This window comes from Oryzias latipes, chromosome 13 (genome assembly GCF_053564925.1).
Source record: "Oryzias latipes strain Hd-rR chromosome 13, Olatipes_Hd-rR_3.1".
In the NCBI taxonomy this organism is placed as follows: domain Eukaryota; kingdom Metazoa; phylum Chordata; class Actinopteri; order Beloniformes; family Adrianichthyidae; genus Oryzias; species Oryzias latipes.
The window spans coordinates 5,129,206-5,142,435 of NC_136249.1; the positions used below are offsets into that span (position 1 = coordinate 5,129,206).

At 42.9% G+C, this 13,230-nt stretch overlaps 1 protein-coding gene across 2 annotated transcripts in view; it reads right to left on the reverse strand.

Annotated features, from left to right (window-relative positions):
• Positions 1 to 81: 81 nt before the first annotated feature.
• Positions 82 to 13,230, reverse strand: part of bcas3 (BCAS3 microtubule associated cell migration factor) — a 335,083-nt gene continuing 321,934 nt past the window's right edge. For both annotated transcript variants that reach the window (XM_011482979.3, XM_023961828.2), the window contains one exon: positions 82 to 1,832. In XM_011482979.3, the coding sequence (XP_011481281.1) occupies positions 1,684 to 1,832 (149 nt within the window). In that variant the 3' untranslated portion in view covers positions 82 to 1,683. The remainder of the gene's footprint in view (positions 1,833 to 13,230) is intronic.

Consider the following 13,230-nt stretch of genomic DNA (forward strand, 5'->3'; position numbering starts at 1 on the left):
AGTAATTAGCAGCTGTGCTGAGAGCTAATGGTCACCCCAGTGGCTGAAAAGTGTAGAAGGAGGAGAAAACAGAGGAGACACTTATTCTTTTAACTTTTAATTAGTTTTTATTGCATGATAGCTGGAAACAGTAACATCAACAACAAGCCTTTTCTGTGAGTTAGAAGATTCAGGGTCTGTCCACAGGTGAGGAAACCTCCACATGCTGGAAGTCCACTTTGAGAACGACAGTCAGTCTGTGAACTCCCCTTTCATTCTGCAGCAGAGAGGCTGCCACATTTCAGATTATCACTCAATATTTTTGCTACAACTAAATACAGCACAAAAGGCAGAATTTATATTTTGGTCAAAATTTGTTTCTGTACAAAATCCAGAGAAAGAGGCCTCCGAACCTGCAGAATTAAAATTTCGTTTGCAGAAAGACTTAGTGGGCGATACATCAGAATGATTGGGAAAAGACACATCTCAATTATTCTGTAAACATCAAAATTACTCCTCCAAAGCAATCATAGCGTCACATAATTACGGCTTCTTTTGTCAAATGTAATTCCATAAAATCAAGGGCATGAAAGAAGCTAATTCAATCAAAAAACATTAAGTAAGAACCATGAGGGCAGCATCACATGCAAGCGCACACTGAGGAGACGGGGAGCTGCTGCACAACTCTCTCTGGAACACAAACGGCGGCTATTCCTCCCCCACAAATGTGCCGATGCTGATGAGTTTGGGGAACCTCCTTCCTGCGGAGCTGCATCTTCAAACCAAGGTAAGGAGTGAGTGAGGGGGGAGCCAGGGACGTCACAAACAGGAGGCTCTTGTTTTTAAATTTGTACAAAGCAGTTTTAAAAATCATTCTAAGAAATGTGGAATTATTATTAATGGATCCTGATGGAGAATATGTGCACAAACACTTTGAAAGTCCTTTAAGCCCCACACCAATAAAGTGGAGACGAAAAAAGTTTCCAAATCACAAAACAGTTTCACAAGAAGCAACGTGGATCATTATTGTGAGTGTTTGAGCTTTGCGGCTGTTTCAACAACTCTGGAAGACACTCAGATTGCCTGTTGCCTGCTGGATTGTGAAGCTTTTAGAGGAACCTGCACTAAAAACGTCTAACACTTGTGTCTTCCTGCTGCTCATGTGCACACAGAGCTCTGCATGGGTCATGTGACGGTTAGGGCTTTCCAGCATGAGCTGAATTCAGCTGCTTGAACTCTTAAACCCTGTGCTTTTATTGATTTTTTACATTTTGCTTCAAAAAATAAACAGATAATATTTCTCTGCATCATTATGAGTTTAAGATTTGCTATAAAGACGGTTTTATAGGTTTCTATCTCTGTGAGTGCACACTGTTTTGTCTTTAACCTGCAGAGTATCTGATCCCTGCTACCCGTTTTAGGGACATTTAAGGGGTAAACAATTATCTTTTATTTTGGGAATGATTGTGGGATTAAAACTGGACAAATCTTGAAGAAGTCTTTCAACATTTCAAAAATCTCTGTATTCAAACTTCAGAAGAGGAAAACCTCATGTAGCTGGACGTCCACTGAGTTTACAAGCAGCCACACATGGGCCAGTTGAACAGAAACACAAAGAATTAACTTCAGGTAGACCAGTGGGCGTGTCTGGGGTAAAACCGGCTGGAAGGAGGAGGGGGGCGGGGTCAGGCAGGGAGTGGAACTCTAGGGGAAGTTGGTAGGGAAGAGGCTCAGAGGCTGGCTCTCATTGGTGGGCAACGGGGAGCGGTATCCTTCAAAGTTGCGTGGGATGCTGCCGCTGGTGGAGCCCGAGCTGTTGCTCAGGGTCTCAATGCTTCCCTCCCTCTGCAGCTCTGCAGGGACAGAGACACAGAAAGACCACTCAGTCAGGATCACAGTTAAAAAACCTCTGGCTGTTCCTACAACATCCCTCCAACGGTCTTCTAGCAGAGAAACATGGAGACACCAGAGGGACCCAACGCTGAAACCTCTGACCCCAGAGTTACACTGGCCCGTCTGCGCTGCGTCTCCATTGAGTTGTGTCTCCATTGCGTTAAGTGGGGAGTCTGTCTTACGACCGTCACATAGTTTACATGGTCTCTGTTGCGTCTCCAGTCTGTCCCCCGTGGCTCTCAGAGGAGTGGTTTGTCCCGTCACCCCCGTGTCGAGTAGTTCATTCAGCTCTTCTCGCTCATCCAAAACGTAAGGACTCAGGCCCCGTGCCCTCTCCTTCCTCGCTGAGTCCTTGTGAAACGCATGTTTTGTGTCATAAACGATGTCACGTTTTTGTACTTCCAAAATTAAACTTTTGTCATCCACGGCTAGAATGGACGGCGGTGTTATCTGCTGTGTGAACATGCGTTATTGCGTGGGCATGTCACCTTAAATATGACTTCCATTTTTTTCAAGTTTTATTTTGAAAGTACAACAGAAATATTTACTTTGAAACATGGAACTGTTTTCCGTTTGTCCGGCTTTTTGCCGCGACATTGCTACGTCAATGGACTGAATAGAACCCATGTGTCAATCTTGCGGAGTAATGGATGTCAGACACAGACGTGACTGAGGCGATGTCAACATTCCAATTGGTTAATGAACATTCTATTTTTTAATGCAATGCAAAGGAGACGGACCGCAGACGGACCAGTGGAAATCAGCTGTGAGTCACAGGTCAGAGGACTCATGGTCAGTGCTGCTGTGCAGTCTGTATAGAGAGAAGCCACAGACACTGTGGATCTGCTCTGAAAGCTCTTCTCCACGGCAGCTGCAGCTCAGATGTAAAGAAGACTCAGAGACTTAGCGTTGTTGCTGCAGACATCAGCTCTCGCCTCAGCCTCATTTCGTCAGCAGGTTGGGGCTTTTGGCAGCCGGTGGAGCTGGGCAGGGTTAACTGTAATGTTTTGGCTCATCAGTCTTAAATGTGGCCTGTAATTTACTATTGCAGGCTGGATTTGAGGGGGCATTCACACTTAATAATACATGACCTGCTTCTCCTGTGAGTGAATGGAAACTCTGCCAACACTGTTACTCTGGAATGTCTCCTTTTTATTTTGAAATCAGGCTTTTTGGCTTCAATGGGCCTCTGAGCAACAGCCCGATTTGTTCCTGTTGAAAGGCCTGACCTGAAAACCTTCAGACTACTTCTTTATTTCAGATGCTATTTTTAAAAACTCTTTAAAATGAGAGAACCTCTTTAGCTCTACAGGTTACTGCAACACATTTCCTCCACTTTGACACATTTTTTCTTTCCTATTTCATGCTTCTCCTATGTAAACTATTAGATATAATTCTTAACCCGCTAATGTTAGCTGTTCATCTTAATGAATGTTGTTGGGGAACGTCTTCTGTACTGTGGAAGTGAACATAAAAAACATGAAAATAAAATATGTTTTATTGCAAATGAAGTCTTAATTGAGGAAATAACAACACTGTAAAAGTATACATTATATGGGCTCAGAATGCAAAACAGAGCTAATTGGTTTGAAGTGCCCATTATCTGAAAACAAACTTTGTATTTAGCGTCAAAGAGAGTTCTGTTGGGGATCAATAACCTCTGCAGGGCAAACTGGACTTTTGAAATGAACAAAAACTAGAAAAGAGGCTGAAAAAACCATTGGAGGCTGCACGTGAAGAACATCATTTCATGATGAACTCAGTGGATTTGTTCTCCGGGTGTCATTCTGCCCCCCCCCCCCCCCCCCCCCCGCGGTGGGCTGACCAGGCAGCTCCGCTCCGGATCTCTCCATCAGGAACTCATTACTGTTATTATATGCTGTAAGCCGAATCCGTGGATATGTGGACGGAGTAGCGTGCTCTTAAGTGGCAGCATAGCATGAAGACTGTGATGCATGTAGTGCACAGTGATGTCCAGCAGCTGTTGGGCGGCGTTTCATCTCCTCGCCGCTCTGTTGACAGTGGACACTGTCCTACGAACACTCAGCAGTTTGCCTCCATTACTGAATGCAATCATCATCTCCAAACGTGGGGCTGGACTATGTTCTAAGCAACCTCTGTCCCAACTCTGTCAGAGGGATGAGAGGAAATGGTGGTTTTAGGATCCACCTGAGGCTATCTGCCCCCCCAAAAGGGTTCAGCCCACACAGTGCATTAAACACAGAGAGACATGCAAAGTTATTGTTTTATCATGAAGTACAAAAACTGTCAGTTCAACAGTAAAGTGATCCAGTCGATGATCGTGTCTGTGTTTGTCAAATGTCAGAACCTGAAGTGATAAATGGCTTTTAGCTCTAAAGCAGGTTTTGAAGCCAGAATGGTGCAGTTAGGGATCAACAGCTGCAGACATCAGCAGCGTCAAACACCAACAAACTGTAGAATATTTATAGAAAAGACACTAAAACTGTGCTGAGAACGCATTCACTTCAGACTTCAAATTTAATTCATGCTTTTCATTCTGGTTTAAACAAGAAGCGCTTTACACATAAAAACAAATAAAATACTCATAACAAATGAACAGAAAGAAAAAAATACATGACAGTCACACAAAATTAGCCTCCCTCCCTCTCTTAATTCCTCCCACCCAGTTTTCCCAATATAACCCTTTTAAAGCTATTAAAACCTGGAGGGGTGGATGTGTCCTGTGGCCGAACATGACGGACGGCAGTCATGTTGGGACAAAACATCAGTGCAGCCCTGAGGTGAATGAGGAGGATGAACCAGTGTCATGAACCGGCGGTCAGGCTGATGTTCAAGACCATAACGAGTCCAAAAGATGCTGTCAGCAGATCTCACCTGTATGTACAGAACTAAGAACACTCCTCTGACATGGCATGCATTTCTCATAATAGAAGTGCCAGTATTTATGATTTATGATTTTAAAAGCAAAGCAGAAACTTTCTGGACTTGAACTTCTCTCAGGATCACTCAGACTTTATAGAAGAAGAAACTTCACATGGATTCCCAGCCACTGTGATTCAGTGTCATTGGTATTAGAAGAGATACTGAAACTCTAAGTGAAGTTCTATGGTATAAAATAATCACACTGAAAAGATGTCACGTTGATGTGCGAAAAGTAGAAACACAAGTGATAATAACTCTCTGCTGAGCATCCTAAAGTAAGGTTACTCAATTTGGCATACACTTTTTAAATCAAAATAGACCTTATGCATTTTTTCCTGACTTCAAATAAAATCCAGAAATCAGTTCGACAACAGCCCAGTCTACCACCAAAACATTTCTGTCTGCAGATACAGCCTGATAAGAGCTGATTGCACTGCAGGTATGTCTGCTGTGAGCCACGCTTTAGCTCTTTAGCTCTAGTACAGAGTGTTTTTCTGTACTCTCCGTTCTTCAAGTCGACATGGATTCACCGCCTCTAACTAACTGCAATACACTTAAATTGGGCTGCATAGGAAAAGCAATTGGTCTGAAAGTCTTTTAAATCACCTGCTGTATTGCCATTTTCCCTCCGTGTGGGTTCGATGGGAGCTGGAGAAGCGAGGATGCTCTCCCTGCCAGTGTGGGAGGAACTGACACCTTCTAGCTTTGGCTCAGGAAACCAAACCCACATCAAGCAAACGGCCCATGTGCCACTCTCTTCCTCTTTAAATTGCTCAAGTCTACATCCAGGTTATATCCTTCAGGACTCCCAGGCTGAGGTGATCTCTGTTGTTCATTCTACCAGGGTTTGGATTATACGAGGAACTACAAACATGGAGTTGTTGGTAGTTCTTTGTTGATGAGAGTTAAACCCACAGTAGTCAGGGAAATCATCTAAAACAATTAAAAACATAATAAAACATTAAAAGTACTAAAAATAAACCCATAAAATCAGACGTTTCTGTTGAGTAGTTGTTTAACAGAACCATTTTACAAAGCAAACCTAATATAACAAGTGTGGACTTAAGGATTTGTGCTCCAAAAATGATTTGACCATAAATCAATTCTGTTCTCTCGGCGGCATGATGCATGGTGCTGCTTGGTGATGGTCTGAGCCACACTGAGCATGGACAACAGACAGAGAAGGAGAGAGTTTTTCTGGAGATTAGTAAGAAATCAGAGCCAAAAATGTTGAAGGCTGCTGGAACGTCTCCAAGCAGCTGGATGTTCCTGTGACTACAGCTGCTTTACATATTAGAAAATGTACACATTTACAGGTCTCTGGATGTGGCAGCAAAAAGAGAAACTGATGTCTGATCAGCTTATCAGCAACGTTTGTTGAAAGTGATCATTTTCCTTTTTATTCAACTATCAGGATATAATTAAACATCCCACCTTGTCCTTTGAGCGTATAAGACGGAACCAAGAACAAGATCTTTGTTTACAGATGCAGAAACGAAGCCTATCAAGGAAAGAAGACCATCCCTGCTGTATACATGGAGAAGGCTTGTTTATGGTCTGGGCTGCATTGAGGCGTCATAAGAAGGCCCTGGTTCGAATCTCTGCCGGGTCCTTCCTGTGTGAAGTTACATGTTCTCCTCATGGATACGAGGACAACATGTAACTTCAGAGTGTGAAGCGCATGGACTGGCAAACTGTTCCCCAGTTGTTGCGTAGGCTCCAGCACCTCCATGACCCCCATACATGGGAAAAAGGTGACTTTAGAAAGTTGATGGACAGATGTGCTGCACTTCTGGCTCTAGAACAGGGTGTGTTGAATATGAATCTCCTTGACTTCTACTTCCACAGAGCATGAATCCACACTCCCAGCCACTTACCCTCCCAGCTCTCTGCCAACACCAGCCTGCTCAGCTGGATCTGCTGTTCACAGGCGTCGTGTTATTGTAGGCGCTGTAAGCTGCCGAACACCCCAGTAAAGCCCCAAAGGCCCTCTCTAGTGCTGCCTAATCCACCTTATTGTGTGACGCCTACCAGCCATTCAACAAGTCTTAACCTCTCACGTCCCCGGAGCATTCCCCCACCGCTCTAATGACGGCGATCCTTTCCTTTGGGGCTGATGTCACAAGGTAAAGTAATATGATTATTTACGAGGTGGTTTTGTGCAACGTGATGTGAGATAATGCTGATCCGGAGGGAGGCCAAAAAAAATGGAAACAGCTGCTGAGTTTGGCCAATATTGACAGTTGATTAGAACAAAGTGACAAATACAAACTGTACTTCTATTTAGTGACATTCATTTTATGTTAATGAAAAACACAGACAGAAACAAAGAATGGACACCAGAGTCAGTTTAACATGTTTGGATGTTCTACCGTATTCTTGATGGCGACAGAGAGTGGAAAGAGAACACAATATGGCAAAAAAACAAACCATTCTCGACCCAGATACCGTCTGCTAAATAATCTTAGGAGCCTTTCTGCTGCTGCTGCTTTACGTCTGTAGGGAGACACCGTGTCCTGCGACCCTGATGGCCAGACTTCAAAGAAACGACAAGTCAGCACAAGATGTGAGGCTGGAAAAAGCTATCAGTGCAACAGCAGAGGATGCCACAGCTGGAGATAACAGGGCAGAGTTTCAGGCGGCGGCAGCAGTGAGCTGGTGATGGTGGGAGCTCTCAAGACGAGGAAGGAAATAAAAGTGACCGATTTTTGGAGACATGTGAGTGCAACAGGGACACACGGGACGGGCGAAAGTTAGCATCACATCAGCTGATCTGACACACTGAGGGGAATGCTTCAGTCTGCAGCCTCGGCTGTGAACGGGCCTTAATCCTCTTATAGTGTCACACAAACACACACAGACGCCAGCATACACACTTTCAATTTCATACAAACACACAGGCTAAATCTACCCTCCGAGGCAAACAACAGCAAATCGTGCATTTTCTAACTGCAAAAGCCTCACCGACACAACGGAAAGAATTCCCAGAACACTGCACCATTATTATTATTCTAAATTACTTTGTTGCACAGACTGGTTATTGTTTCATCGAAGAAACTAACAAAGCACAGCAAAAAAGTAAGGAATTCAGAGCGTTTAACCTGGAAGAAGAAGTGAAGGTTTCTCATTCTGAAAAGTCTAAGCTTTTTATTTGGAAAGCTGCGCCTCAACTCTACAACAGAATCTTTGACTATGATGTTGCTGTAAATTTGGGATTCACAGCTACATCCAGAAGCTGCTCTGATGAGAAAGTCAGGAGCACAAGTTTCTCTTCAGTTTTCTGAGCACATTTGCCGCCCGCTCATGTGTTTTGACGTGAGAACAGAAACGGGGAGAAACGTCCTGGAACCCAGGCTGGTTTGTGTCGTCTGCCTGTTGTGGTGAGAAAGGATCCACCACTGAGAACGGGGATCAAACTCTGTACAAAGGAGCTTTTAATCAGAGTGCCTGTGCAACCCAGGCCAGGTAGCATCTCATCCATCCGCTTCATCCGTCTCTGTGTGAGAACTGGGATGGGGGCAGTAACCCATAGCGATGATATACTTATCCCAGCTGATTGTTTTTGTGTTTTAACTTTAATCTCACCGTTGGCCCCAGCTGCCTCTGATTAGAGCTCTCACGTCAGTCCATCTCTCACTCACTCACACACACACACATGCACACGCAGGCACACACACACACGTGTAAAAGCTGACTAAAATTTGAACCAGTTTCTGAGCTTCTCCCTGTTACTGTGCTGCAAAATGATCAACCCAAATTTGACAGATGAGTCAAATCTAACTAGGTAACTACATTTCAACATTTTGGCTGGAGTTGTTCTAAGATCATGCCTTTTTTAGAAGCATGTCTGATCAACATAAATAGTATATTGTTTTTTTCTTTATCATTTGAGCTTTTTTTGAGTAGAGAATTCTGGTGACTTGTTTTTCCAAATGTGTGTGAACCTTTAAGGCCTTTCCTTTTTCCCAGCTCTTCTCAGGTCCTGCTGAGCTCTGATCAGGTCAAGGATTGGACATGCAACATCATGATTCTTCTCTTCTCAGCCTTTCTGCTGTTTTCGCTGCTGATCTCGAGACCATTGTCCAGTTGCATGACCCAATTTCCGCCCAGCTTTAGCTTTCAGACAGATGGCCTCATTTGAGTATAGAATACTTTGCTTTGTCAACACACGGGAGTGATGATGGTTTGCATAATCACTAAACAGTAAAAAAGGTTTCAGGTTCTTCCTGCATGATGCTCTTTCCACAACTTAACAACATAAAAATTTTGTGTGGTGTTTTGTTTAATTTTGTGTCAAACTGGTGTCTTGCTTTGGGTCACCCACCTTTAATGCACTGTCAATGGGAGCATGCTCCATCCCCATGGGGACCTTAAACTGAATAGCTGTAGAAAATAGACTTTAGAGCTGAGCCACACCAGTAGAAAACATCATCATCAAAGATATTGTAGATGTTTGATACAGGACATCATGTCATTATCAACATATGAGGCCTGTTCTGCACAATCCACGGAAAGCTTTCCAGTTGGAGGAATGAGCTCACATTAGGGAAAAAGCTCATTAAAATCTACAGGAGATCATCCTGATGGACTGTGAAAAGCCAGGCTTAACACACCCTTCTGTACACATTAATACGGATGGAGACACGCATATCACATACAGAATCTCTGCACGTATGACAGGAAAAATGCTGCTGAAGGATATGAGCTGAGAGCTTATATCCTGAGAATCTGGTGCTGAAGCTGAAGATTTGTATTTTTTAAAGTGAATAAATAACAACTCTTAATTAACCAATATTTTTGTTACATTTAATATCTGATTTCCGAGTTAGGATTTCTTACAATACTGTTTTCATACAGACGTGCTGCTTCTGTCACAGCCAGACTGTGTGGTGTTGGGGCCTGTGCTTGCAGTCCCACCTTCCTGACTGTAGTGAACCAGTGCACTACAGTCAGCAGGCAGTCATCATTCAAAAGCAGAGAAACTGAAAAACATTGTGTCTTCAATGAAACCAGAGAGGAAATAGTTGAATTTAGTCTTTTTGAAGAAGTTTAAAAACAGAGTCGACAAACTTCATCCATTAAGACCAGTAATATAACAGTCTTCATCTGAGTTCCTACTCATTTTTAATTACATATTGGCTAATAATTTTTCCTTTTAATCATTTGATGAATTTTTCTCCAATGACTAGTTTCAGTTTGACAGGTTAAACTGGAGTCAACTGTTAGCTCTAAATATTAGACAGAATGCCAATATGCCTTAACTCCACAATTGTGTACACCTTTTCTCCTAATTCGCAAATTATTCACTCAGGAAAACAAATTAAAAGACATCAATTCAGAGTCAATTACTGGTTTGAGCAGTAATTGACTCTGTCGATCGACCAACCTTTTTAGCTTGAGTTGCTGTAACCCTGATTTGACAAACGCCTATATGATCATCCACATACTTCTGGCTAGTTCCAGGGGTCTAAATTACGTTCAGCAACACATGATATTTGTGCCCCGCTCACAGGCAGAGGACTTCTCCTCTGAAAATGTATGACCGCCTCATGCTTGAACTTTACAGGCCAGCAGCTACACCCATGAATCACGATACTCAACAGGTTATGTGATTAGAGAACAAGTGAAAAAGAAAGTAAATGATTGATAGGACTAATTCAGGCCTTTGAGCACCGACTTTCCTCCCGTCTTCTCAGACCATATATTCAAAACTTCACTAGCTCAGCACGTGCAACTGAACACAGCTTTCCCAGCGGCTGCTCATTAGCGTGTATATAAGGGGTGCTAACAACAAGCCGGGTCACTCCTGACACTCCATGTGGACCGCTTTGAATTAGGCCTTTAATGAAAAACTAGTGGTGACCGGCTGGTTACCGTGGGCAGACTGAAAGCCGCCTTGCGAATGGACATGCTAGAAGCTGCTGTAATAGACCCCTGGCTAGTCTGAGGCAAAAAAACAAAAAGATAAAATATCAGGCGCTGGGTCCTGGAGAGTAAATGTACGAAAACTGAGGAGGTGGTATTTAGGTGTGTCATTTAGTAAAGGAGAAAATGCAGGTTAGGACATTTGTTGGTCAAACCCACAGAATCATTCATTCTGTTTCTAATTACAACTCATTTCCTTTGATTTGTGCTTAAACTATTCTGACTGGACACTTTCATAGACACTCACGTATTAATGTAAGGTTGTTGTTGTGTGGCCTCTTTTCTTCAGAGTTACTAGATCAAAGTCTAAGTCGCCAGTCATCTCATCGTCTGCTTATGAAATATCTGCTGTCAAACTTTAGTCCATCTAAGCTCACCATCTGTGTGATGAAGTGTCATTGTTGATATTACAAAGACAAGAAAAATGAGTCTGTGTGTATGAGGCTTCTACAGTCGTGTGCTTTAAAGGTAAGTTTGTACTCAAATGTTCTGTTTAAGCTATTCATAACAAAACTGCCTGTACTAAGGGAGACTGTTAAAATGCCTCAATCTGAACATATATACACACACGTAGACACGTTTGCTTTGATATCATTTGACAAGCAAGTGGGCAGAACTATAGCTTCAGACAGTATGGCTGGTCTCAGCTGAAAAAGGTTGCTGGTGTTGGTGTCCACTGAGGAAACTGATGGACAGCACAGCGTCAGGAGGATGTCACTACTCATCACATCAAGATCTGACCAGGTCAACAACCAGGCCGAGGAAGGAGCTGGATAAGGCTACACGCTGGATAGAAAAGAGCCTTTTCAAATTCAATTTAGTGATTTTAACAGGAGCTTTAATACAAGTTGCCCCAAAAAGAACAATAGTGAGCAGCGCAGGAAAAATGTTACAAAATGTCTAAACCAGATAATACAAGAACAAATCAAAGAAAGCAGGAGAATAGAGTGCAAAAGCTAAAAGCAACTTACGGAGGTCCTAATAGACAAACTTGATCATTCCAGGAGTGTCTGCAGGTTCTCAAGTGTACCAGCTCTCACACAGGCTGCTGGCTTGAACTGTCACCCCAGTGTGCATGAATTTAAATTGTGAGAAAACATGGCAGCATGATTTATTTTGTTTAGTACAAGGATCCAATAGGTAATTAGTAGGTTTGTATGAATCAGGCCTTTTTTTGTTCTCTCTCTGAATTCATGGCATGCTGTTGATCTTTTAAAAAAAGGACCCTCTTCAATTTTGTGCTTTTAACTAATGACAATTTCATTTAAACATAATGTGAGCATCATGGGCTGCACAGTGGTGTGGTGGTTAGTGCTCTCGCCTCACAGTAAGAAGGCCCTGGTTCATATTCCAGCTGGGATTTCTTTGAGGAGTGTGCATGTTTTCCCCATGCATGGGTTTTCTCCTGGCATTCTGGATTCCTCCCACAGCCCAAAAACATGCTTCATTGGTCAACAATGGTGTGTGGGAGTGATTGTGTGCCCTGCACTTGTCCATGGTGTACTCCGCCTTCACACTAAACACTTTGGAAGAACGCTGGTTATACGTCACCACTTTGTTCACAAAGAATAACATAAAGTAAAAAAAGTTGATCAGGATTTCCGACGCAATTCATCATTTTCCTCCAACTGAAGCTTGAAGATGGAACACGTGTTAAAGTGTGCAAGGCACTTTTTTCCTCCACACTAGATCTCTCTGAAAGAACCATTACAAAATGGCCGAACAACTCCATTGACCCTGAAAAACAGGCAGCAGCACCATCTAAATCTGGACCTAAGAGAGGCAAGCTGACAAAGGTTGAGCATGATGTCAGGGATTTCATTAAAAACTGGTTGAAGGACCTGCCCTGTGTTGACTCACACTACTGCAGAAGAAGAGCTACCTACAAAGGCAAGAAGTTCCTTTGCCCTGCACAACCATCCCACAACTACATCATGAATATCAACAGGCAGCTGCAACTTCTAGAGTGAGGATTGTAGGAGTTCAATACTTTATAACTGTATTTATTCTGTATTTATTCCATGAAAAGATCAATGTGATATTTGTGTTTCATTCAAACATTGGAATATTAATAAGGATTCATACAAAGCACATATCACCAAGAAGGATAAAGAGAGGCAAGAGAAATCCCGTGTTTGGACGACGGACTTGAAAGCTGTTGTCTGTGTCCAAAAACGCAAACCAGCCTAGAGAACAAAACTTAAACCTTTTCAACTTTCGTTCAAAGAAGGGCTACTGCTACGTTTGGATGAATCAGAAGGTGACCTGTGTAGCATGGCATTTGCTCATCTTCAGCACTGTCATCTTGAAGACGTGATCAAAGACCATCCAAGGCTCCAGAGCTTAAGGAGTGTGGAGCGACGGCTGCAATTTTTAGAATCGCAATGCATGAGTGGCGAATGCATGCACTGAGCTAGCAAGGAAGCATGGGGCACTGATAACACAGAAATACCTTATTATTGCAGTTCATACACAAATGGAGTGTGACAACACACATAGTACTATAGAACGCAAAACAGCTGCAGCTAT